Raw genomic sequence first — 27,362 nt, forward strand, 5'->3', positions numbered from 1 at the left:
GAGGAGGCAGACGGTACACAAGTCACCAAAGCACTCGTCCTTAGAAAAGATCATAACCACCTGGTCTCAGTTTGCTTGCAACTGTGCCGGTTTTAAAACAGAAAGTCCCAGGGCCCTGGAACCTCTCAGTCTCTAGCAAACTGGGATGGCTGGTCACCAACTTAACGAGTGAGAGGCCTGTGAGGAAGATAGCCTGGCAGGTGGTGCAGAAATGAAATGGGCAGGGGAAGGGGCTCCTCTTGAGAAGAGGTGCTCGGCACCAAGTGGGGAGGCGGCATCCTGAGTGTCTCTTGTTACAAACGGGCATCTGCAGCTCTGGGAAGTTAAAGGAGTTCTCCGAGGGGCACATGGCCGGGGGGTGGTTTTCTGGTTTCTGGTCCACCACTCCCATGGTCCAGACATCACCCACTGCGAGTTCAGGGGTGGTGACTGAGGGCACAGAGACGACAAAGGCCCTTGTCCTCTGTCCCCTCCTTCTGAGTGGTCCCCTCCTTATCTGCTGCCTCTCTTATTGTGTTAGTGCTCTGTCTCCCCTCCACCCTCCCCTTCCCTATGCTGACACTGTCACCTCAGCGGGTGGGCCAGGCCTGCTTGATGCCACCCTGCGGTCCCTCCCTGTCCCTTCCTGCCCACTATTAATAAAAATAATATAAAGGGAGCTACTTTAAAAGACGCTGGAGCTGCTGTCCCAGAGGAACCCCTGTGCCCATCTAATGCCTCAAATATCTGGAATGTTAAAACAGGGAAAAATAAGCCTGATCAGGCGGTGGCGCAGTGGATAGAGCACGGACTGGGATGCGGAGGACCCAGGTTCGAGACCCTGAGGTCGCCAGCTTGAGCGCAGGCTCATCTGATTTGAGCAAAGCTCACCAGCTTGGACCCAAGGTCACTGGCTCGAGCAAGGGGTCACTCGGTCTGCTGGAGGCCCACGGTCAAGGCACATATGAGAAAGCAATCAATGAACAACTAAGGAGTCACAACAAGAAACTGATGATTGATGCTTCTCATCTCTCTCTGTTCCTGTCTGTCTGTCCCTATCTATCCCTTTCTCTGACTCTCTCTCTGTCTCAGAAAAAAAAAAAAAAAGGGAAAAATGAGCTTCAGGCTGGGCCTGGGGCCACATTGTGTCCCAAAGAACTGCTGGCAAAGATAACAAGAGAGCAGCAGTTATGGCTACTGGGTGGGAAACTTACAGCACACTTAGAATTAACGTCAGGATGTTACATTATCTGGGCCAATAGACGTGCCTTTCATCCGCTGATGCCATTGTCCCCTCCCCTGTCTCAGAAGTGCCCTCGCCTTTGTCTCGTCCTTGGACCACTGTTTGGGCTTCTGCCTGAACCAGTGCTTCCCGATGGGCTCCTCTTACTGAGCTCAGCTACCCACGCTTCACTTTGATAATTTGTCTTAGGAGGATTCCCTAGGGAATTCATTCATTAAAATAATAATAATGATGATGATTGAAGCGTACCAGGTAACCAGGTGTGGTGAGATTCTAGGCAGGAATGGCACAAGGGCCTGTCTACAAGACAGATTTCACTGGGCTTCCCCTTCTGCCCATTTCCTCAGCCGACATACATTTTATTTAGCATTTATTCATCTAAACACACACACACACACAAAACTCCACCATTCGAAAGGGAATACGGTGTAAAAGTAAGTCGTCCCCATATTCCATCTCCCAGTCACCACCTGGTTCCATGTTCCAGAGGCAAGGTATGGTTTCTAGTTTCTCCTGCAGATATTGTGTGCTCATATAGTCTAGTACTGGTTCTCAAACACCAGCCTACCTCTTCCAAAGTACATAACTTGTGCCCTGACACGAGACATCTCCGCACACCCAGGAGTCACACTTTCCTACGCCGGGATTTTGTCCACGGTGTCCCCTCTGGCATTCCCCTCTCCCCCGCCCCAGTACCAGCTATCATAATCCGACTTGTCCTTTAAAAGCCAGCTCAGATGGAACCTCCTGCGTGAAGGCTTCCCTGATCTTTTCAGATGGAAGGGGAGGGCTGCCTCCCTCCTTTGAATACACACCACACTCTATGTCTCTCTTGGGACACTAACCATACTCGGTCTTACGCTGGAGTGATTTTTGACCCGTGCCTCGTTCCTCCTAATAAACTGTGAGCTCATTCGTGTTTTCAGACGATTTTTCACAGTAGTGTGCATCAGGCATTGTTCCACCTAGCCAGGAAGAAAGACATGCGATTGTGTAATTGCTAATTTTAGTCAAGTACTGTGACTGACACATGGTAGGTGATCAGCAGATATCTGTGAATGAGTAGACAAACAAATGGGTGGATGGATGGGTAGATGGATGGATACATGTATGGCTGGCTGGCTGGCTGGGTAAGTAGATGAATGGATGGATAGATGAATGGATGGATGGATGGGTAAATGGATGGATGCATGAATGTGTGGATAGATGGATGTGTGGATGTATGTATGTGTGAATGGATGGGTTAGTGGATGGGTGAATGGATGGATGGATAGGTGAATAGATGGGTGGATGAGTAGTTAGGTGGGTGGATAGATGGGTGGATGGGTGGATGAAGGGGCAGTCATGGAATGTGCAAAATAAGGGGGTGAATTAGTGGATTATTGGGCTTCGCTTTAATCATAGTGTTGGTGGTTGTGGTGTTGTGGTGCAGGGTGCCTTATGAGTTTATTTGAAGTTTATGAAGCTCATGGAACTATCCTATCACCCAGGTTGCCAGCTGACCATCACTGAAGGAGGGGTGTGAGTGTGGGGTGGGGGGGAGGGATTCTGGAAGGGGAGTGCCAATGCCTAGTCTACTAGCCAGAGTCATCTGTGTTAAAAGGAATTGAACCCTGCTCACAAGCACTGACTCTGCTTCAGCCACAGCATGGTGTCCACCCAACATGTATGAGAGGTCCCACACTACGCTACACATCAGGTGTTATTTTCTAGCCTCCTCTAGTCTGACATGGGCTGAGGTGCTGCTTGTCTCATCCCTCTAGATCAGGGGTCCCCAAACTTTTTACACAGGGAGCCAGTTCACTGTCACTCAGACCGTTGGAGGGCCGCCACATACAGTGCTCCTCTCACTGACCACCAATGAAAGAGGTGCCCCTTTTGGAAGTGCAGCGAGGGGCCGGATAAATGGCCTCAGGGTGCCACATGCTGGCCGCGGGCTGTAGTTTGGGGACGCCTGCTCTAGATCCTTGGCTCCGGGCTGTCTCCGGGAAGGACTCTGCATAGGCAGACCCTGGCGAGAGAGCCCAGAGAGAGCCCCCCCAAAAGCGTCCCTTTAGACCTCTCTGCCTACAAAGTGGGAACTCCCCCCAACTAGGCTGCTAACGTCCATCTGGAAAATCGGCCCAGAGGGAAAGAGTTAAGTGGGGCCTGCATCCACTCTGCCTCCCCAGCCTGCATTCCTTCCTCCCAGAGATATGCCCGGCTGAGGGGCCAGAGGCTAAATATAGAAGGGAGCTAAGGTTTCCTGTTAACAGCTGTCCTGCCCCTCACAGAAGAGGCACCGAGGAGCCAGCGTTGTCCCTCTCACTGGTCGGGGCTTCTGGCCACTTCCTCTGGGTCCCTGGGCCCCTGGGAGACCGCCCCTTGCTGTAGAGACAGAGGTGGATCAGTGGTGAGTACGTGTCTTTCTTCATTTTTGTCCTGTGGGCCCAGGACGTGAGGCCCAGGGCCAGCAATCTGTCCTGGGGGTCGGGGCCCAGCCCCATCTGGGACCAGCTCCTGGGCATTCTCCTTCCTGAACAGGCTGGGGGCTAGTGCCGGGGCCAGAGGCAGTGGCTCCAGTGGCCTTGGTCCAGCGGCCCCTCCCTCAGCAGGGAGTGGAAGGGTGTGTGTGGGTGAGTGCAGGTGAGGGTGTTTATGTTTCAACAGAAAGATCTTTCTGGTCTGGAAACTCACCATGTTCACCTCTGTCTCCCCTCCCCGCCTCCTGCTGGCGTCTGAGGAAGCAGCCCAGTTGTCATTTCTTAGATCTCATGACTCTGGGGTGGACCCTTTACACAGCGAGGGTGTGCATCTCAGTATCCTGGGGATAGTGGCTGGGCCACGTGTGACTTGGTCTCCCCTATGGGTCTTCTCCCCAGGAGGGTGTTAGCATGCAGTGACCTTCTGGTTCCTAGGTCCCTGAGGTGACGTGGTTGACACGAGCCTCCCCCCTCCCCCACCCCCCAGACAAAACCTCCAGGACCAGATTCCCCAACGGCCGTTTTCACACCAAACTTACAGAGGCTGAGACCCTGCCATGGCGACTGGAGGGGACCCTGAGGAGGAGCAGGTCGTCCCAGGTGAAGAGGATGAGGCGGACGTGAGGGCCGTGCAGGCTCGGTACCTCCGGAGCCCGTCGCCAAGCCAGTAAGCGTGTCCTGCGGGGATGGGTGAGGGGCGTGAGGATGGGTGGGCCCCGGGAGCCGATGGCCACCGTCCCAGCTCTGCTCATTCAGCTGACGTTGTTGGGTGCTTTCTATGTGTCACCCTTTCTGAGAAGGCGGACATCCAAGCAGGCAGCACTGCGGTGTTCTTGGGTTAGAATGAGTGGGCCTGGGGTCTGCTGTGTGGTAGGCAGGAGGGGGCAGGAACTGCTGGACTTGGGAAAGCATAGGAAGCTTCCTGGAGGAGATGGTGCTGGACCTGAATCTTGAAGGATGAGTAGGAGTCAGATGGGTGGGTATATGTGCCTGAGGGTGGGGTAGGGGGGGCCCTGATTCGCTAGGATGACCACAGATTGTGAGACAAGGCCACAGGACAGGGAGAGGCCCAGCGATCAGGCTGAGGATCATGATAATTTGATCCGTGATCAGGCCATGTCTTTCCAGCTGGGACATGCATGTACATGCCCAGAGGTGAGTGGCCATGTGTCCGGGATGCAGCTTCCTGGAGAGTCCCTTATGGAAAATTCTTTTTATTTTTTTATTTTTATTTTTTTCTGAAGTGAGAAGCAGGGAGGCAGACAGACAGACTCCGGCATGCTCCCAACCAGGATCCACCCAGCATGCCCACCAGGGGGCGATGCTCTGCCCATCTGGGGTGTTGCTCCATTGCAACAGGAGCCATTCTAGCACTTGAGGTGGAGGCCATGGAGCCATCCTCAGGACCCAGGCCAACTTTGCTCCAATGGAGCCTTGTCTGTGGGAGGAGAAGAGAGAGATAGAGAGAAAGGAGAGGGGGAGGGGTGGGGAAGCAGATGGGTGCTTCTCCTGTGTGCCCTGACTGGGAATTGAACCCGGGACTTCCACACACTAGACTGACGCTCTACTGCTGAGCCAACCAGCCAGGGCCTCTTTTCTGACAATTCTTAACACCTTCTTTTACATAAAATCATTGAGATGATCTTATGATGCAGAGTGAACACTTTTTTCATGAAGTTTTAGGGAAAACCAGGAGACAGCAGAGAAATGCCTCTTTGCTCGCGGCAGTAATCTTGTGAGTGCCTGTTCCCTTCTGTCATCAGTAAAGGGAGCAGGCTCACTCTCCTCCTGGCTCTGTCCCCAAATCTCTGTGAAGGGTCCATGTGATTTTTTTTTTTTTTTTTTTTTTTTTGTGGCAGAAACAGAGAGAGTCAGAGAGAGGGACAGATAGGAACAGACAGACAGGAACGGAGAGAGATGAGAAGCATCAATCATCAGTTTTTCATTGTGACACTTTAGTTGTTCATTGATTGCTTTCTCATATATGCCAGCGACCTTGGGCTCAAGCTGTGAGCTTTGCTCAAACCAGATGAGCCCATGCTCAAGCTGGCAACCTCAGGGTCTTGAACCTGGGTCTTCCATATCCCAGTCCAACGCTCTATCCACTGTGCCACCGCCTGCGTCTTCCTCTCTGTAAACCAGGAAGGAAAGCCCTGCCTGGAATTTCTCGAGGTCACGTGACCCTCAAGGCACCAGTGAACCCCCCCCCCCCCCAGAGTGAGATGGGACTGAAGGTGGGCCCTCATCTCTCCCAGGCCTGGGCGCTTTGTCCAGATGCAGCTGGGGACTTGTGCTTGGAAATCCAGCATTATGTTCCGGCTTAGAGAAACAATCAAGGTCGAGAGATCGAACATACTCACCCACTGTCCACACGTCCAGACCAGGCGGAGGTGGTCCATGGACAGGTGGGCACACTGGTGACAGCGAGCACAGGGGTTAGGGTGCCGCCAGCTGCTACAGCAAAGGCATGTTTCTTCCTCACTCGAATCACTTCACCAGCAGGGACCTGGGCCGTGATTCGGGCACCAAGGCTTCTAGGCTCCTTGTCATCTTCTAGATCCTCCATCTGAAGACACGACTTCTAAAATTTGTGCTTAGCCACATGAAGACGAGATGGGGAGGAGAAGGGGAACTTTCTCGGGGGGTTTCTCAGGGCTGGGCCTGGAAACGGCCCTTCTGCTTCCCCTCAGATCCTGTTCGCTGGGACGTAGCGAGGCCCCACGTTCTTGTCCGGAGGATGGAAGGGGGTGAATGAGTTCAGGAGAAGAGCCAGTATGTTTGCCGATACAGAGCGGTCCCGGCCACGGGATGCCTACTAGGCAGGTGGTGCTCATCTTCCCTTCTTCCCCGCTCGTGGGACGCGCTCACTGCCTGCCTCCCCCCGCTCCCCCCCAGGGACAGAACCCCAAGTCCCCTGTACCAACTGCTGTACGGCGTTCATAGTCCAGGTCCTCTGGAGGGGTGTGCACCTTCTGCCCAGGTCTGAGTGCCACCCCTCATGGTCAGACTGGGGTCACGGCAAAGACACTCCCCTCTGATAAAAGGAGGAGTGGTAGATAAGGGCGTCGTCCATCCTCAGGACCCGAGAGCTTGTCTAGCGTGTCTGCCGCAGACCTGGGACATCTCCGAGACTGGAGTTTGACTTGGTTCTCAGGGGGGCATTCCCATGTCTGTCGTCCTCGGTGGCCCACCAGGTCCACCCCTCTATGCCTTTTTCCTTGTCTAGGACCCTGCACGGCCACCTCTGAGGGTGGGGAATTCGTCTTCCTTGAAGGCTGTATCACTTTTGCAGACTGTGTCCTACATGGGGACAGTTGGGGGGCCCGTGGGCTGTTTTAAGGTTTATATCACCCAAGGGCTCTTTAAGGTGTATGGTTTCCTTAATAAATATGATCCCCTGAGCGGTTTATGATCTGCCTACACCAGACAACTCCATGAGTCAGAAGCCACACCCCAAGTTCTTTGTTAGACATGTTTGAAGCCTGATTTACGTTTTCCTGAGAAGTTTTCTATCCAGGAAACACGCTACAGTTTTCTAGTGTCGTTGAAAGTTTCACAACAGAATGTGTAACAAACGATCTAATGAAGGGGAAGATACCACGATACAATGTAACTGATCCAAAAGGAGACAAGAAAGAAGAGAAAGATACAGAAAATAATAAAAATAATAAGAAGAAAATAATAAGAAAAATGATAAGCCATAAGAAAAAACAAGAAAATGGTAGTCTTAAACCCAGGTATGCAAGTAATTACATTAAACACAGACCAAATACTGCAATTAAAAGACAAACATTGTCAGCCGCAACGTTTTAAAAGCCTGCAAACTGCTTAGGAGAGACACACCTTAAAAATAAAGACGGACAAAGGTTAACAAAGGGGAGAGAGCTTACACTACACTGTTCCAGTTACTGTTGTTGCTCGTGACTTCAAGACTTAGCGACATAAAGCAGCCATTTTATGACATTTACCATGAGGAACCTGGACAAGGGACCGTGGTGTGGCTGGCTTTTGCTCCAAGATGTCTGGGGCCACAGCTGGAGAGAGTTGAAGACTGGGGATGACTTGAAGGCTGGGGGGGGGGGGATGATCCCACAGCTGGGGCTGGTGACGGAGAAGCATCTTCACATGTCTGGTCCTTCCTGTTGGGACCTCAGCTGGAATGTTGGCCGGAAACCTCGCATGGTCTTTTCATCTGAACCCTGCATGTGGGACATTTTGTGCTTTCTCACAGGCCGGCAGCTCAATTCCAAGAGTTTGCATCCCAGAGAGCAAGACAAGAGTGCCTTGATTTTCAAGATGTAGCCTCAGAAGTCACGTAAAGGACCAGAAGGTTCCAACGGAAGTGCATGGACTTCACGGCTGCACTTGGAGGGGAGTCAAGCTTCCACTGTCACGAGAGCAAGAGCGCGGGACATCCTGGGGCCATCTCTGGAAAGCACCAACTGCTGTACCACAGACACTAGTGAGAGTAAGCAGAGGAAGCCGTCTATGGATATCAGACCACGGAGACTTAAGGCCAGCGTTGCTGGTGACAAAGAGGGAAGTCTCACAATGATCAAAGGTTCGGTTCACCAGGCAGAAAAGAAAAAAAAGTCATCAAGAATATGGGAAGTTTTATAAATGGCAATTAATTGTCAAGAAATGTAAGGTACAGCATCAGCAACATAGTTAATAATATTGTAATAACTTAAGTATGGTGCCAGGCAGGGCGGGTACTAGATTTATCAGTGTGATCCCTTGGTAAGTTACGTAAGCGTCTAATCACTATGTTGTACACCTGAAACTAACAGAAAATTATATATCAACTGTAATGGCACGATAAGTTTTAAAATACAGCTATAGGAAGTTTGAACAAAACAATAAACCAAATTGGTCTGATTGGTGTTTATAGACCATGCGCCCAACAATTTCAGAATAGGCATTCTGATCTCAGGCACACGGCACTTTTACCAAAACCGATCCTACCCTGGGCATTACACCTACCCATGCATTTGTCATGCTTAACATTATACAAAACGTGTTTGAGACTTAAGCTAGAAGTCAACAGAAACAAAAACATATCCTAGAAATTCAAATTCAAAGCACAACTCCATGCTATGACATCCTGCCCATGCTATCTAAAATTAAAGTGCAACAATAGCCAATGTTAATGAGGAGGTAAAACTATCAGACCCCTATCCATTGCCGGTCAGCATGTACATTAGTACAACCATCAGGAGAACAGTGTCACAGTATCTGCTAACACGTAACCTGTGCTTGTCCTGTGACCCAGCACACATACTAAACAGAATTATGTGCCTTTGTGCACCAGAAGAAGGTGCTAGCAGGCTCATTGTGATCAAGGACATAGAATGTGTAAACAACACGATAAACAATTGTCTAATTAATAGTCGGCTAGCTAAAGTTCTATAGATATATTTTTAACGATCACCCAACAGGATGGGCATTTTATTAAGTGCCTATCACCCCAGTGTGACTGAGCGTCTCTGATTATTGGCTGGGGAAGGGCAGCAGGGAGATCTGGCAGCAATGTGGGGGGGAGGGGGGGGGTTGCCTTCTTCTATTTCCCTTTGTTTCTTGCTAAGTCAAAATCCATTTCTTGCTCAGGCTTTTTGAACCTGAATTTTTCAAGCCTTTGCAGTTCTTTGTTTGTTTGTTTTAAGAATTCCTTGGTGATCTGGTGAGGTGATCTCTCACGGTGGCATTTTCTGTCCACCTTCTGTGACGTTTCCTAGTTGTGCTCTGCTCGCCGTTCCTACGGCGAGGTCTGTGTACCTGGTGTGGCGGGCGGTGGGCGGATGATGGCCACAGAGTGCCAAGCCTGGGCATCTTCTGGAAATGGCCCCTCCTGTCTACCCTTTCTCTTCTGTATTTCTTTCCCCACGATGATTTTTCCTCTTCTGCTCTTTTCTTGAAGCCTGCTGGTGGTAGCCGGCTAGAAATCGGTGTGATTTAGTTTCCCGACCTCTGTCCTTCCTTGGAGCCTGAACGTTGTCCGGGTGGCCACTTTCTCTGAAGTGAATGAGCATTCTGAGTGAGCTCAGAAACCTGGCCCCTTTCTGCAAAAGCCCAGTCAAGAAAGACACCCCCTCCCCCCATCCTGGGCCTCTGCCTCCATCTCATGTCCAAGGGACTCCTTGAAAGGAAGTGACTAGCTATTGGGAAGGGGCGGGGGGCTTCTGGGTTGAAGGACCCCAATTCCACTTCATTCTGTGTCTTGACAGCCTGTCAGTTGGTTTATAGCAGCGGCGTTCAAATGTTGCTGGCTGTAAACCGCAGTTGGACGTATCATTTATACCGCAACGCGGAACACACGTTGGCCGCCGGTACACATATATTTTTTTAAAAAGGGTGTCACAGAATTATACTTACCCTTGCAAGGGCCAGTGCGGTTCTGTTTTTCTCTTTCTTTGTTGTTTTTTTTCCCCCAGATGCTGGGGCCCCAAGCCACTGAATTGATTTTATGATACAGTAATGGGTCACAGCCTGCAATTTTGCGAAAGCGCAAGGTTTAAGGAGAGCGGAGCTTGTCTTTGGCTCTCGCAGAGGAAGTCCGTCAAACTCCCCTGGCTTTATGGTCTGTCTTTCAATTCACCCTCAAGGCGTTTTAGCTGCTTCTTCCTGCTCCAATGAGGTAGATATCGATCCGAGATCCTCTCCATCCCTGCCGGTCCCAGCGAACAGCCAGCCCCTGCCGCGTCTAATCAGGTGTGAGTGCCATCTCATGCCGTCTCGGGCGATGCAGGTGGCAGCCCGGACATGGTCATAAATCAAAACCTCCGGGGCCACCATCTCACTGACCTTGTCATAGAGAAACAGGGCTGGCATTCAGGTCTCGTGTCCTTCCTCCTTTCTTTCTGGGCAGTGCTGCCTGCTTCTCGGTGCTCCGGGGGCCTTTCAGGTCCCCCCCCCCCCACCGCCACACATGCACTCGTACACACACACCTTCCTAACAGACCTGTAAACCGCGTTGGCAGCACAAGTTTATAGCCAGCAGGTTCCCATCCCTCCTCTCCGAGCAGTCGTCTCATAAAAGCACCATAGCCGATGCCCTACGTGCGGCTGTGTTCTCTGTTCTCACGGGTTTCCATCAGCATCCAGGAGCAGACCTGTCGTGGGGCCAGGGAGGGGGTCGGCTCAGAAGCGTCCTGGGTCGCATCTTTGTGTGGGATTCCCCGGGGCTGCTGAGGAAGCTGCTGAACTTCCACCAGCAGCACCCTCAAGAAGGCAGGTGCTTCTCTGTCATTCCCATTTTCAAGTTTTAACTTCAAACGGCCCTCATCAGACCCACAGACCTTGGAGTTTAGGTATACATAGGACAGGTGCTCTGTTCCCAGTGTTTGTCACTTAAAACCGAATCTATACCATCGGAAGTCGACACCGTTAAGGGAAAATGGCCTAGTCAGGGGTTCACAGATGGATTGTCTCAGGTTGGGATCCTGCTAGCGCCACCCTCTGAGTCTTGCCCGGGTCTTTCTGCACACCGGACAGGTGAGGGGTCTTCCTGTCTCTTTCCTTTTGAGCCCTAGCTTAGTGTACTGAATACAGACATGGAGACAGCCTCCTCAGAATGCAGAGCCCTGGAGGCCGGTAGAGGAAAGAGATACCAACCTAATGAAAGCAAGGGGGGCTGCCTGGAGGAGGCACTGTGCCATCCCACAGGAACAAGAATTCCTAGCTTATTACCTGTCAGGATTCTGTTTTGATTAACCCCCTCCCAACCTCATTTTACATAATACAGGCCCTTAATAAACAAAACAAGCACTTAATTAATACTAGTGTATATAATATTAATTGTTATACATAAAAGAGCAACTCTCCCTTAATACATATTACTGAAATGTAGATGGGACTCACATTTATATAAAATCTGAGGCTCTGACTATAGTTTTTATGGGATGTTGATATTTGAATATAGAGAGTGCCCTGAATCCCTGGGCCCAGACTGTCCCCATGTTCGTGTCACTTTGTGGTTTCTTCCCAACTGCAGACATGTGTCGGTCACTAATTAGGTTCTGGACCACGATGTGGGATGAGAAAGCCTCGACGTTCGCTCACATCCCACGTCTGCATCCTTGGAGCAGTCTCTCCTGTTATCCGTTACTTCTTTACTTGTTACTTCCACATGCAATGACTCAAGACCATGATTTTATTTTGCTCCCCTTTCTGTGGGTTAAGAATTTGAGCCAGACTCGATGGGGTTGCTTGTCCATGTTTCTCATGATGTCACCCAGGGGGTGGGGGTGCAGACGTATGCAGATCCCACCTGTAAGAGGCTCATCGACATGGCCAGCTGGTGGCTGGGAGCCCAGCAGGGACTGCTGATCAATAGCCTTTCCAGCTCAGTGGTCTCGGGTACTTGGACTCATATAGCAGCTCAGGGCTTCCAGAGAGAGCCATGAGAGCCAGAAAGGGAAGCTGCCCTTCAGCCTGGGCTCAGACATGGGCACAGTGCCCTTTCCAGAATATTCCATTGGTGAAAGCAGTCAAGAAACCACCCAGATTCAAGAGAAGGGGGCCTACCTGTCTGAGCAAGGAGGGTCATAGGTCTGGGGCCACGTTTAATCCACCAGGAGAAAAAATAATGGCAATTGCTGACACAGGCTTCCATGAGCATGTCCATTTGGGCCTCAGGAGGGCAGAGTGAGCACAGACAGAACAGAGCCAGGACCCTGGTTTTGCTACAAGCATAGGAGTAAAATGAAGAGCCAAAGGCAGACACTTTGTAAACACTTGCTGCTGAGTGTTGCACCGGCCACCTTCCCTTACATTTGATACTGAGGACTAGGTCAGCCGTTCAGTGAATCAGAATGTATCTACTAAGCTTTTACTTACTGTGCCAGACATTGTGCCTATACTGGGGACTCACCATGAACCCACCTTATGGAGAGCACAGTCTAGGACAGGAGACAGGTGTTTACCAGGCGACTTCACAGATAAATATAGACATGCACCTGTTAGAGCAGGGGGTCTCAAACTTGCGGCCCGCGGGCCGCATGCGGCCCGCCGAACAATTTTGTGCGGCCCGCAGACTAATCCACGAAGTTCAAAATATTTTGGATAAAATTAAGTAAGCCTAGGGGCCTACTTGTATTTTTCATTTCTCTAGCATCCTAGCTAGATATTAGCTTAGTTAACAGCAGTTGTGATGCAAACTACAGTTTCTGGTCATTTTGTGACACTGAGTAAACTGCATGTACGATTGTGCTTGTTGTACTGATTTTTTTTTGTTTTCAACTGCAGTGAGAAAAGTGTTGCGTAACAGTTGCCTTTTGTAGACCTAGTGCGGCCCACCGAACAGCTGTGATCTTGCTCTGTGGCCCACATGCTGAGTTGAGTTTGAGACCCCTGTGTTAGAGGCACCCCCACCCCCTTTCCCAGGAGAGGAGGGCGGTGCCCCATGAGGTGGAGCTCAGGGAAGACTTTCCCTAAAAAAAGTGGTGACCAACCTCTGATGAAACGTGGGTGGAGAGGGGAGGACTGTACATTCAGGCAGCAGAAATGGACTTCTGCAAAGTCCCCAGGCAGAAGGGCACATGATGAGGGTGGGAAGCCGAAAGCCCAGGTCCTGTACGGAGGGAGGCAGGAACTACCCACGGCGGTGCACGTTCTGCTGTCTTTTGTGCCGCACGGGCAGGTCTGGCCACATCCTGGAGAGAGCCACAGGCTACTGCTTTCTTCTTGCAAAGACAGGTCTTTCTCTGTTGGCTTGCTGGCCCTGAGCACACTGTTCTGCCAAGGCTGGGCTCGGATATGGACTATGAGATCATTACTCTGCCTATCCATTCAGTTTAATTCAACTCAACTTATCCTAGCTCAGGTTAGTTCTGTTCTGTTCAACTGGACTCAGCTCACTTCATCCATCCATCCATCTATCCATCCATCCATCCATCCATGGTTTGAACACACACACACACACACACACACACACACACACAAACACACACACACACATTTAGGTACTTTCTGTGTTAAAGACTATGTTGGGACTCGAAATCCAGCTGGGGTTGCTTCTACCAACTGACTCACCCCACCCTTTCCCAGTCTCAGTTGTGTCAGTACACTGTGGTGGAGTGAAGCCTGGACGTAGAGCAGGGCTCCCTGTCCCTTATTGCCGTGGAGGTTGTGGTAACCTCTCTGAGCTACCATTTTCTCATCTGAAAGCAGGAATAATAATGCTTACTTGGTGAGGGTTTTGTCAGAGTTCAATTCATAGAAGGCATTTAAAAAAAAATGGTATCCATTCCCAACACAATGGGTGAAAGTAGACCAGGGAACATCACAGGGAAATTTCTAAACACTACCTCTGGCCACAGCCTAGGGGTTTCCATCCAGTATAAAATAGGTCAGTTACAAAGATCAGGAAACACACGCTAACTTTAGGCTTTGAAAAGAAAAAAGGACAACGGACAGAGGTCCCACTTTGGGTAGGATGGTGATGGCTCCACCTGGGCCGTGCCATGGATTGCCCTGGTAACACCCGGACAGGGTGTTACACTCAGCCATTCGAGGGCTCTGGAAAGTGAATAGTAGGAGGCAGTTGAAGGAATAGGACCAGAATCCAAAGTACCCACCGAACCAGAGGTGAGGGTGTCATTTCCTGCCCTGGAATACTCTGCCTTGACTCAAGGCAGCGTGGCATGGCCGTGGTGGCGGAAATAGCCTGAGGTGCCTAAATAATGGAATATTATTAGGCAATAAAAAGAAACAAGTTATCGATTCATGCAGTAGAATGGATGACTCTGAGATGCATTTTGCTAAGTGAAATAAGCTGGCTCTGAAAGGTCCCATTTATATATGTTTCCATTTATGTAACATTCTGGAAAAGGTCAGACTCTAGGGACAGAAACCCGATTAGGGATGGCTAGGCGAATGACGGGCAGGGAGGGGTTGGTTATAAAGGGGCAGATTAAGGAAGTTTTGTGAGAAGGAAAAAAATGGCATTTATGAAACCCTCTCTCTTTATTTTTTTTATTTTTTTAAATTTTTTTTAGCCTCTCTGGATCTAGGGAAGCAAAAGAAGACCCAAAATTTTCCCAACCCTGGAAAAGAGAGACACCTGCCACAATAGTGTGGTCCTGACCTGGTTTCTGCCCTTGCCACCAGGTTCCTCCGAGGACCCTTAGGACACCTCTGCTGAGTTCTTTCTGGAACCTGCCTTGACATTGACGTCAATGCGGCTTTGATTGCATCCCGGGGCTGGGCTGATCCTTGAGGTCCTGAAGTCCGAATCAGGACCGTTTCCCTCGGCTCCTACCCAGCACCGGGCCAGCAGAGCCCTGGTAGACGCACACAGTTAGGCACATCCTCTGCATTGGTAACAGAGGAACAGGGGACAAGAGAAAAACTTGAGGGGGCAGGACATCTGAGGGTGGGAACACAGTAGAGAAAGTCAGGCCACAGCAGGCTGAGCCCTGCTGCCTCCCCATCCGCAGACATGCCTTCCACAACCTAGACGGCCAGGTCACTAAGCGTCCTCTCGCAAAGACGCCAGCTCTGGTCGCGAGGCAGACGGACCACCGAGCCACCGGCAGCCCGTGTTCTGCATCCTCAGGTTCCCGAAAAGTAGGAGGGCATCCCCTTTCTCTCCCGCCGTCCGTTGCCTGCTGCTCGTGGCTGAAGTTGGACCCGGGTTTCTCCTGTGACAAGGACACCTTCCATTCCGAGTCATCTCACGGGAACCCCCTCTTCTCGCAGGTGCTCGATGGTCTCCGAGGCAGAAACAGAAAGCATCTTCATGGAACCCATCCACCTCTCCTCGGCCGTGGCGGCCAAACAGATCATCAACGAAGGTAATGCTGCCAGAAGCCGGGTGGGAGTCGGGACAGTCCTCAGGTCACTGGAGACTCCCGGACAGGCCCCCAGGAGGTGTCACTGTGCTTTTCAGGTGCCTCCCATCACATTAAGGGGAGCAGACCCAAAGAAGGCGGCTCAACCCTCCTCCCCTGGAACAGAGGCGGGAATGACCCCCCGTGGGTGGGAACGGGAACAGCCCTCTCAGTGACAGCCAGGGAAGCAGATCCAGTCGGTCCCTCATGTCTCCCCCTTGGGTTTTCAGTGAGCCTCAGGGGTCCTGGGGTGGCTTGTGTTCCAGACACAGACCTGAGAGCACAGGAAATGGCTGGAAGCATCTAGAGAGTTCTAGAAGGCGGTCTGGATTTAGATCTGCATTTCCACGGGTTCTTAGAGATGGCTTCTGAACTGAAGTATGAAAGGGGAGGAGGTAAGGGTGGTGGGGTGCAGAGAGGCGTTAACATTTACACAGTGAATCCCGGAGCAGAGAACATACGGATACTCATTCTGATTGGATGGATTTTTTTTTTAAATAAGTTTGGACAAATAATATTTGAGGATTTCTTTTCTCCCCTTTTTCCTCCCTTGGCTCCGTGTGTCTCTCCCACTTCTGGTAAGCTGTGAGCTTCGTTTGGCCTCCACCACAGGGAGGACCCATGGCCTCTCACCACGGGAACCACACCTGCTGGTCCTCTTTGTGTAATGCGGGGTCTCTCTCAGTCCCCTCGCCCTTTGGGTCCCCACTAGGATCCCTGGGGACATCTGGGTCTCCTGTATACCTCACAAGGAATCAGAAATTCTATTTGCTGTTGCTCGTTGGTCTGGGCACCGTAGGCCACCTTGTCTTCCCGGTGAACTCTCTCCCGTCTCTCTCTCCCGTCTCTACCCCGCCTGGAGTAGTCTCTGTTACCTTGGTCTAAGCCAGGCCAAGGTGTCTTCAGCACGCTCTAGCTTTCCCCCGATGGCCCACAGCACCACTCTGGCTCCGGAAGTCCCTTTTCCCGCTTGCATGGCTGGGAGTATACCTGACCTTCTGCCCCGCACCGTCTCTGTCTCTGTCTCTGTCTCTGTCTTCATTTTCGTCTCCGCTGCTCTCTCCAGACTGCGGTCTTAGTAAGTCAGGACCCTCCTTGCGGAGTTGTGAGAAACCCATTTCGCCTCTTGAAGCCTCGCTTGTCAAGTCTGTGGGGCGCCGTGGACGTTTGACAGTTAGACTGAACCCTGGAGCTGGGCAGAGCCTGCTTTTCGGTCTGAGTCTCATTTACTCTCCGTCCCTGGAAGTGGGAGGCCTGAGTTTCATTAGTCTCAGTGGCTCTCGGGAGGTCAGGGGAGGAGACAAACGCAGAGAGAGGAAAATGTATTGGGGGATAGTGCAAAACACTCAGCCGTGCCCACAAGCACACAGATAAAAATGTTTGTCGAAGAAGCCTCCGTGCTCAGGAAAGCCCGTGCATGCTGCCCATGGGGTGCATTGCGGAGGAGACATGTGTGGGCTTTGCTTTCTCTTTAAGGAACGTCAGGCAGACACACCTGGGAGGAGGGGTTGAAGGGAGGAGATGGGATTGGGGACCCGCCGGGTGTGGACCTGAGGCCAACGCCAAGGAATAAGTAGGAATAAGGGGACAATCAAAGCCATGCCTGCTGGTACATAGCTGCGGAAGACTATGCCGTATATTTTAAAAAGGTGCTGGGGATCTTTATTCTTACCTGTAGTAAAGGAGAGATCGCTAATCAGGGGAGGGAAGGAGCGGGACTCCCATGTGTGCTAGGGGAGACCCCAGGAGAACTGGGGAGAACATCTCACCTGTTTTCAAACAAAACAGACCTCAGGTGCCACAGAGCTGTTCCTCTTTCTGCTTTGAATTGGCGATGACAGAACATTATGCGTGGATCCCTGCTGCACCTGCTGCAGGGAGGTGGGCCTATTGGGTGCTTTAGAGCAGTGGTCCCCACCCCTGGGCCACGGACCGGTACCAGTCTGTGGGCCATTTGGTACCGGTCCGCAGAGAAAGAATAAATAACTTACATTATTTCCATTTTATTTATATTTAAGTCTGAACGATGTTTTATTTTTAAAAAATGACCAGATTGCCTGACCGGGTGGTGGCGCAGTGGATAGAGCATCAGACTGGGATGCTCGAAACCCCGAAGTCGTCAGCTTGAGCGCGGGCTCATCTGGTTTGAGCAAAAAGCTCACCAGCTTAAGCCCAAGCTTGCTGGCTCGAGCAAGGGGTTACTTGGTCTGCTGAAGGCCTGCGGTCAAGGCACGTATGAGAAAGCAATTAATGAACAATTAAGGTATTGCAACGTGCAACAAAAAACTAATGATTGATGCTTCTCATCTCTCCGTTGTGGTCTGTCTGTCCCTGTCTATCCCTCTCTCTGACTCTCCGTCTCTGTAAAAAAAAAAAAAAAAAAAAAAAAAAAGACCAGATTTTCTCTGTTACATCTGTCTAAGACTCACTTTTGACGCCTGTCTCGGTCACGTGATACATTTATCTGTCCCACCCTAGAGGCTGGTCCGTGAAAATATTTTCTGACATTAAACTGGTCCATGGCCCAAAAAAGGTTGGGGACCACTGCTTTAGAGGAGGGAGGAGAAGAGAGGGGCTTTGGGGGAACGAGGTGCTCAGCCCCGGGAGAACCCAGGACTCTACCACCCGTGGTCTGCAGGATAGAGACCATCATGGTGACGGCAGATTCACAGCATCCACAGACCTCCAGCAATGAGCCGGGCTCACAGACACCTGTTCCCTTCCTGCAGCGCTGGGCCAAGTCGACTGGCCCCGTGTGGTGGCTGTGCATCTTCTTCATCGGCCCGGGAACACAATGGTGCCGGAAAGACGTCATGGCCAACACTGAGGACACTCCTTTCCTACTTCTTTTCTCCTTCTCTCTCTTGATTCAACACCTTTCACTGCTAAGTGGGAGGAACGCTTCTGCCCACCTCTCTTCCATGTGCCTCCTTAGAGAGAGGAAGTCTGACCTTCCCCCAAATCTGAAAAATTGGGAGCCAGCGGATGATAAAGAGGATATAGAGGATTGCCTGAGATGCGGGTGAATAGGATATGGTTTTATTGGACTCTGAGCTTCTGTGGCCCGTGACCGGAAAGGCCCCGCCAGGTGCTGTCTGTAGACTGGCCTCAGAGCGCGTGGCCAGCCTGCCGCTGTCGGAGAACTGGGAGCTGGGAAGCACAGGCGCTTACTGGGGCCGCTGCCCTGGGGCCAGCAGGCAGACAAGACGTGGACTAAACCTGTAAACTCAAGGTGATGGAGCAAAAATGGCTGTGGAAGGTTTGACTTTCCCAGGTGACCTGCATTTCGTATGTACAGGAGTCAGACCAGGAACAGGGTGACTTGTTAGGAAAATGCCATCTGTTCCTTTAGTGAACGCTTCAACTTTGTATGGAGCACTGTGGGAGTTGTGAGTATGAATCAGACATGTACCAGGTACTTATTAAAGGACCTCAGTCTAAGACACTGTCACCCAGCTTTAGAGGAAATAAGGAAGAAGTTAGAGAAACTGGTGTCCCTTCATTTACACGGCCGCTGGTCTCGACCACAAGTGTCCAATGCAGGCCCCCTGGACCCCTAGTAAGTCCTTTCCAGAAGGTTCTGCTGACATTCCAGCCCATGCCCAAGGTCCTGGCAAAAAAACAAACAAACAAAAAATAACAACAACAAAAAAAAACTGGCCAAGAGCAGGTTCTGCCCAGGAGCAGGGAGGTTGTGGTATCCTAACCCTCTGATGAGACCGCCGCCTGTCCTCTCTAGAACTCAAGCCACGGGGGATCAGGGCCGAGGCCGAGTGTCCGGGCATGCTGGAGTCCGCCGAGCAGCTGCTGGTAGAGGACCTGTACAACCGCGTCCGGGAGAAGATGGACGACACCAGCCTGTACAACACGCCCTGTGTCCTGGACCTACAGCGGGCCTTGGTCCAAGACCGCCAAGAGGCCCCCAGGAACGAGGTGGATGAGGTCTGGCCCAACGTCTTCATAGCAGAGAAGTGAGTCTGACTGCTGGGGTCGTGGCCCTCTGTCCCGCCCCTCTGGATAGTGCCTGAGAGAGATGAAATCCCCCCACTTTCAACAGAGGTTCCAATAGCTCCATCCAGAAAATCAATACTGCCCCAACCCACCCATCTGCTCACTGAGACCCCCTCACCGCTATAGGTCAGCAGGGCAAAATGCTAGCACGATTACCCTCTGTCACCCGCCAGGGCTCTCTGTCGTAGCCTTGACCCCCCGGGTGCCTCCTCTGCTCCTCCCTTCCTGCCTAGGGCCTGGTCCACACCACCCCACTCTCACCATTGCCCCATGACATGGACATCCATGACCACCGTATCAGGGGACATTTGGAGCCATTTGCGATGGTGATTTTTCCATGCATTGACCAACATATGAAAATATTCATGATACAATAAGAAGCTGATTAGGTTACAAGACAATATAGGTACTGTGTGATGCTCATTGAGTCATCTATAGATGTGTGTGTGTGTGTGTGTGTGTGTGTGTGTGTAGCTTTTGCGTAGAAAACAAATTAGAACCAACTGTGATCAAATGTTAATGGGACTTCTCTCTAGCAAGTGATGTGACGAGTGACTTTTATTTTCTTCTTTCGGTTTCTTGTGCATTGTACAGACTTCCTAGAGTAAACATTTATTGTTGTTATAATCAGGGAAAAAAATGTTATTTTTAAAAAGTTTTATCAGCGATTTCCAGGACAAACCCCCAAAATAACTCGGTCACGTCCCGTTCTTTCCGGCTGCTGCCCGGGCACGGGTGGAACCAGTCGTTAGACTGGGGACCTAAATTTTGCTGACCCATTTGCTACTTATTGAGACCCAACTGACCTGTGATTAGCTCTGTAGACCCAGACACACTCACGTCACGGTCATCAGGGACACCAGGCATCTGCAGATGTCTCCTTGGGCAGCCTCGTCCTCAGGCAGTTCTCAAGGTCAACTCCGTGTCCCCACTGCAGTCAGGAGGGCTCTGAGCTGAGAACTCAAACCCCTCACCTGTGTGGTCTCTTGTTCCAGTCAGCCTCAGGAAGTCATCAAAGCTCTCTGGTTCCTTTTTATAATCTCCAAAAGGGAATACAAAAACAAACAAAAAAACCAGTTCCTCTGTCTACCTCTCAAGTTTATTGTTAGGACAAAATAAAATAAGGAGACACGTGAAAGGACTTTGCAAGAGACAGCATTCTGGATCGACGGTGCGGCTCGCCGGACGTGCGGATTATTTTCGTCCGCCTCTTCTGTGTCTCAGTGAATGTTTATTCCTGAAGTCCGGGATCGTAGACTGGAGATCTCTGGACGATCCTGAGATTTCCTGACACATCAGTCTTGTTCTCTTCTCCATCCTGCCCGCCCCCGCCAGCTTCCATGCCCCTTCTCCCCTTTGCTGAGACCAACTCACTGGCCTCTTTTTAGAACTGTATTTTCAGTGAGCCCCTCCCCCCAACACAGCGGGGAAGCAGAGAAGGTGGCAGTCACCAGCTGTGGCCCCCCTGACCCGGCCACACGCGGGCTCCCGCTCTCAGTGGTAAGGCACCTTCCCAGCTCTGACTCTGGCCCGAATAAACGTCCCTGCCTCCTTGTCCTCAGGAGCGTCGCTGTGAACAAGAGCAGGCTGAAGAGGCTGGGCGTCACCCACATCCTCAATGCTGCTCATGGCACCGGCGTCTACACGGGGCCCGAGTTCTACGGTGGCCTGGACATTCAGTACCTGGGTGTGGAGGTGGATGACTTCCCCGAGGTGGACATCTCCCAGCATTTCCGGAAGGCCGCTGAGTTCCTGGACGAAGCCCTGCTGACCTACCGAGGTGAGGGGCAGGGAGAGCTGCCTGCTCTGCGCAGCTACAATCCCAGCCTGGGGACAATAGAAGCAACATAGGAATGTTATGGCAACCTCCGGATGGTCTGCCGTGTCTGGGGTTGTCCGTCTCAAGGTTGTTGTCTCGGTGTAAGGAGAGGGAGAAGGGAAGGACCATCATTCGTCCAATGAGGAATGATGGCGAAGCTGACAGGTACCGGCGGCTGTGCTGGGCTCCGAGGGTGAGAGACGCACACGGAGCGTCCGGCCTTTGCATCTTCCAGGGTAGGGAAGGCAGAAAAATTAAAAAGAAGAGAAAGAAAGAAATGTGAGATGCTAGCCAATGGGAGGCAGAGGTCATGCCAGGGGGTAATGGGTTATAGCAGTGGTTCTCAAACTTTTTGAAGTCGGGGCGCATTTAGAATCCTAAAAATAATTGTAGGCGCACTATTACAAATTTCTAAGAAATATGTTATAATAATTAAGTCAAATATATATATATATTTTTACACAGAGACAGAGAGAGAGTCAGAGTGAGGGATAGACAGGGACAGACAGACAGGAACGGAGAGATAAGAAGCATCAATCATTAGTTTTTCGTTGAGCATTACGATACCTTAGTTGTTCATTGATTGCTTTCTCATATGTGCCTTGACCATGGGCCTTCAGCAGACCGAGCAACCCCTTGCTTGAGCCAGTGACCTTGGGTCCAAACTGGTGAGCTTTTGCTCAGACCAGATGAGCCTGTGCTCAAGCTGACAACCTCGGTGTCTCGAACCTGGGTCTTCCACATCCCAGTCTGACACTCTATCCACTGCGCCACCATCTGGTCAGGCTAAGTCAAATATTAAAGAAAAAAAATATAAAGTCCAAGCGTTCTTTTGTGGTAATTAAACAAAATAAATACAACAAAATTAAATTTATTCTGACATTAAAAAACATTTTTATATTACATTTTTTGAGTTATGCTTTTTAGAATTCATTAAAAAAGAGGGGTTGTTGTGCAGAATGCCGGGTGGGGGGCCTCAGACTTGGGACCCCAGTCCTCACTTAGAGACCAAACATAAAGAGATCAGATCCTCCTAAAATGGCTGTGAGGATTAAAACGTTAAAAATGCGACTTGCCAGGTGGATCCCAGTCAGGGTGCATGTGGGAGTCTGTCTCTCCATCTCCCCTTCCTCTCACTTGGAAAAATAAGAAAGAAAAAAGACGTTAACATATATGAGACCATGAAAAGGTGTTTGAATACTGATGGAAAGACCCAGACCAGCCAGGAAAAGAAAAACAAAGTTTAGTGAAGAATAGAATCTAGAATTGTGATTGTTCTAAAGATTGTGTATGAAAAGGCCTGGTTCCTACAGATGTGTTCGGTATTGACTCCAGAATGTCACAGTGGGAGTCGGGAAGTCATACTCTGTCCTAACATGTGAAGGAAAAAATCAGAGTGATCTGAACATGGAGAGAGCCCTGGCCAGATAGCTCAGCTGGCTAGAGCATCGTTCCAAAGCGCAGAGGTTGCCAGTTTGAGACCTGGTTAGGGCACATACAAGACCAGATCTGTATTCCTGTCTCTCTCTTTCTCTTCCTTCCTCTCTCACTAAAATCAATAAATTAAAAAATATATAAAACACTAAAACAGAAATTTATAAGCCTGACCTGTGGTGGCACAGTGGATAAAGTGTCGACCTGGAAATGCTGAGGTTGCTGGTTTAAAACCCCAGACTTGCCTGGTCAAGGCACATATGAGAGTTGGTGATTCCTGCTCCTCCCCCCTTCTCTCTCTCTCTCCTCACTAAAGTAAAATTTAAAATAAATATTTTAAACAAATAAATAAATATGGAATGAGTGGTGTGTGTGTGTGTGTGGGGGTACTGAGCTCCCTGTTCCCGGAAGCATCCATTTTTTTATTTCTCCTCCCTCTGATGCCAGTTTGACAAGGGAGGAGGAAGAAGTGCACACTAGTGTTTTAAAAGTGGGGACAGTGGTCAGTCCCGTTTCCCCCCACGCCCTCCCCACTCCTTGCCCGGGTTCAGACAGCACAGGAAACGTTTCCACAGGCACAGGGTGGCCTCACTGCTCTGTGTGACATCCATAACATGGGGACAGTGATGGCTTTGAGTGTGGATGGAGGCCAGAGGCCAAGTACACGTGAAACCCAGCACCTCAAAAACAAGGCTTAGAATAAAATAAAACTACAAGGACGCGCTGTCATTCTGACATTAACTACTCGTGTTTTCTTCTCAGGGAAAGTCCTGGTCAGCAGCGAGATGGGCATCAGCCGGTCGGCGGTGCTGGTGGTGGCCTACCTGATGATCTTCCACCACATGACCGTCCTGGAGGGCTTGATGACGGTGCGGAAGAAGCGGGCCATCTACCCCAATGACGGCTTCCTGAGGCAGCTGCGGGAGCTCAATGAGAAGCTGATGGAGGAGAGAGACGAGGACGACAGCCGGGAGAGGGGCGCGCCGGGGGCCGAGGCCGGCGCGGGCTCGGGGAGCACCGTCGCAGCCCCAGTGCACCGCCTCACCGTGGAGGAGGAGGAGGACGACGCCACCAGCCACCTGAGCGGCTCCTCCTTGGGGACGGCCAGCAGGGCCTCCAAGCCCATCACCCTCATCGACGAGGACGAGGAGGAGAAGCTCTATGAGCAGTGGAAGCAGGAGCAGGGCCTCGCCACAAGCAGGGGGCCCCCCTGCTCTGCCCCCTCCGTCCAGGGTGGGGAGGGTTCCGAGGACGAGGCTGTGGAGAGGGTCATCTGGGAGTGGCAGAGCCGAAATGAGAGGTACCGGGCCGAAGGGCGCCGGCGGTGGGGCTGGGAGGAGGACGAGGAGGAGGAGGAGGAGGAGGAGGAAGGCAGAGCCGGCCCCTCGGCCGGGAGGACACACAGGCGCACCCTGAGCCAGAGCAGCACCTCAGAGAGCGTCAGCAGCCGTGACATCCGCATCCTGAAGCAGCAGCTGCAGGCCAGCAGCTGGAACCGGACCCCGGGCGGGAGACAGCGCTCAGACTCGGCCTCCACGGAGAGCACCTGGGACGCGTGGAACCAGAGGCTGCTGGAGATCGAGAAGGAGGCTTCCCGCCAGTACCGCGCTCGGAGCAGGAGGCAGGGCGCCGACGCCAGCTCGGAAGCGGAGGCGGGGAGCAGGGCGCGGGAGGACGACGAGCAGAGCGTGCTCTCCGAGGCCAGCTCCTTCTACAACTTCTGTGGCAGGAACAAGGACAAGCTGACCCCCCTGGAGCGCTGGAAGATCAAGAGAATCCAGTTTGGGTTCCACAGGCGGGACTCGGAGGCAGGGGACAGCGGCAGCGAGCCCGGCGGCGCCCAGGAGGCTGAGCGGGAGAGGAAGGGCATCTCGGACGCCGACCTGACGGCCTACCAGGCCTGGAAGCTGAAGCGCCAGAAGAAGGTGGGCGGCGAGAACAAGGAGGAGGTGGTGGAGCTCAGCAAGGGCGAAGCCTCTGCCTCGGCCAAGAAGAGGCAGCGCCGTCTGGAGCTGCTGCAGCGCAGCCGGCAGACGCTGGAGGAGAGCCAGGCCATGGACAGCTGGGGCGCCGGCAGCTCGGAGGCCAGCGGGAGCGTCCCCCTGTCTGCCTTCTGGCCGGCGGCCCCCTCGGTCAGTGCGGATGGGGACACGGCGTCCGTCCTCAGCGCCCAGAGCCTCGGCTCCCACCTGTCTCAGGCCGTGAGCACCCCAGGGGGAGGCTCAGCCTCCGCTGCCGCCACGCCACTGCCCACCCTGCCGGTGGGGCCTGGAGACACCATCTCTATCGCCAGCATTCAGAACTGGATCGCCAGCGTTGTCAGCGAAACCCTCGCCCAGAAGCAAAATGAGATGCTGCTTCTGTCCCGCCCGCCGTCCGCAGCCAGTGTGAAGGGGGCCCCGGCCACCGGCTGCCTGGCAGATGACCAGGTCTCCGTGCTCAGTGCGCAGAGCGCCTCCGCCCCGGGCCTCCTGCCCCAGAGCCAGGCGAGACCCGGCAGCGACATGCAGTCCGTGCTGTCGTGCCGCAGTACACCCAGCTCCGGGGCCGGAGGCCCGGGGGGCGCGGCCAGGGGGACCAGCAAGCCGACCTACAGCCTCTTTGCTGACCAGGTCAACCTGAAGGAGCTCGGCCAGAAGGAGCGGGAGATGCAGGTGGAGCTGCGGGAGAAGATGTCCGAGTACAAGATGGAGAAGCTGGCCTCCGACCACAAACGCAGCAACCTTTTCAAGAAGAAGAAGGTCAGGGAGGACGAGGACGGGGAGGCAAGTGACAGAGACGTGGACACAGACAGCGCCATAGGCAGCTTCCCATACTCTTCCCGCAGTGACTCCCAAAGGCCCGAAACAGATGCCAGCTCCTCCCTGGGTGTCCCCGATCACTACGGCAGTGTTAGCGGGGCCGGTCACGAGAGGGACAGCAGTATTGATAGGTGGCTCCAGGGCCTCAGGACAGGGACAGGGACAACAGGGGAAAGATCCCCTCCCCAAAGCGACTGGTCTGGCAGCTCCCGGGGGAAGTACACCAGGTCGTCCCTGCTCCGGGAGACGGAGTCCAAGTCCTCCAGTTACAAGTTCTCCAAGTCCCGGTCAGAGGAACAGGGCACCTCTTCCTACGACGCGGCCAACGGCAGCTCAGCGAGGAGCACGTCCAGGTTCTCCTCCTCCTCCACCAGGGAGGGCAGGGAGACTCACACATTCTCCAGGGCTGTGTTCAGTGAGACCTCGAGCTCCCGGGAGGCCAGCCCGGAGCCCTCTGCGGGGGAGGAGTCCCCTGAGCCCCGGCGTCCCGGCTGGGCCAGGCCTGGGGACTGGGAGGACATGGAAGAGTCGTCCAGGGCAGACTTCTCGGAGTTTGGAGCCAAGAGGAAATTCACACAGAGCTTCATGAAGGCTGAAGAGGAGGGAGAGAAGGAGAGGACGACAAGCAGAGAAGAAGGGAGCTTCGCTTCCGGGCGTCGGGCCCAGTTCCGGCGGAGAGCCGACAGGGAGGAAGAGGAAGAAATGGACGATGAAGCCGTCATCGCAGCCTGGAGGCGCCAGCAGGAAGAGACCAGGACCAAGCTGCAGAGAAGGAGGGAGGATTAGCCCGGGGGGTGGGAGGAATGGGACCTGGAGGGACGGTGGACACCAGATGAAGCCATGTAGCTTAGCACAGGGCTCGGGGGCACACATAGGGTGTACACAGGCTTATCCAAGGGGCCGAACTGAAATGAGAGGTCCCAGGCTGAAGGGCGGAGGGCTGAATGCAGGACCAGCTGACACAGTGTCCTGTTGACCTGCCTCCTCTAAGCTTTAGAGTTTCACTTACGCTGACGTAGGTAGTTCATAGTGTTGATCAGGGACTAAGCGGTGAGCTGGCAAAGGTGCCAGAGCTCACAGGAGACTGCAGCTTCCCTCCAGGAGGTTTTATAATGAGACCCAGGAAACCTATCCTGTGGCAAAGTCTCACCTCCCCCTGCAATGCTGGGTGCTGGTTGTTTCGTTTTGATGTGTTGGATCTGCATTAAATTGGCATGTTGCCCAATCATTCTTCTTCTTCACTCTGGTCACTTGCAGCTCACTCCTGGGAGGGCAAACTTTTAAAAACACAGATGGGGCCCTGGCCAGTTGGCTCAGTGGTAGAGCATTGGCCTGGCGTGCAGGAGTCCCAGGTTCTCAGGGCACACAGGAGAAGCGCCCATCTGCTTCTCCACCCCTCCCCCTCTCCTTCCTCTCTGTCTCTCTCTTCCCCTCCTGCAGCCAAGGCTCCACTGGAGCAAAGTTGGCCCGGGCGCTGAGGATGGCTCTGTGGCCTCTGCCTCAGGCACTAGAATGGCTCTGATTGCGGCAGAGCGACGCCCCAAGATGGGCAGAGCATCGCCCCCTGGTGGGCGGGCCGGGTGGATCCCGGTCGGGCGCATGCGGGAGTCTGTCTGACTGCCTCCCTGTTTCCAGCTTCGGAAAAATACAAAAAACCCCCCCCACAAAAACACAGATGGGTTATCCCGAGACAGCTTCACCGTGGTCCACACACGCCGAGCCTCCAGACGACACCATTATCGTTGCGTCGTAGAAAATGGTACTGTCTTTTGTGTACGGTACAGT

The 27,362-nt window shown here is 52.5% G+C and overlaps 1 protein-coding gene across 3 annotated transcripts; it reads left to right on the forward strand.

The window, feature by feature from the left end:
* Nucleotides 1–3,500: 3,500 nt before the first annotated feature.
* STYXL2 (serine/threonine/tyrosine interacting like 2) lies at nucleotides 3,501–26,807 on the forward strand. Of its 3 annotated transcripts, none has more exons than XM_066371403.1 (6): nucleotides 3,501–3,618; nucleotides 4,226–4,351; nucleotides 15,382–15,476; nucleotides 19,252–19,483; nucleotides 21,086–21,303; nucleotides 23,539–26,807. In XM_066371403.1, the coding sequence occupies exons 2-6, from the start codon at nucleotides 4,242–4,244 to the stop codon at nucleotides 26,361–26,363; spliced, it is 3,480 nt and encodes a 1,159-aa protein (XP_066227500.1). In that variant the 5' UTR covers nucleotides 3,501–3,618; nucleotides 4,226–4,241; the 3' UTR covers nucleotides 26,364–26,807. The 3 variants fall into 3 exon arrangements, with proteins under 3 accessions (XP_066227500.1, XP_066227498.1, XP_066227497.1); XM_066371401.1 differs by having other exon boundaries at nucleotides 3,501–3,614; nucleotides 4,172–4,351; XM_066371400.1 differs by having other exon boundaries at nucleotides 3,501–3,614.
* The last annotated feature ends 555 nt before the right edge of the window (nucleotides 26,808–27,362 follow it).

The sequence above is a fragment of the Saccopteryx leptura genome, chromosome 2, assembly GCF_036850995.1.
Source record: "Saccopteryx leptura isolate mSacLep1 chromosome 2, mSacLep1_pri_phased_curated, whole genome shotgun sequence".
Classification (NCBI taxonomy): Eukaryota; Metazoa; Chordata; class Mammalia; order Chiroptera; family Emballonuridae; genus Saccopteryx; species Saccopteryx leptura.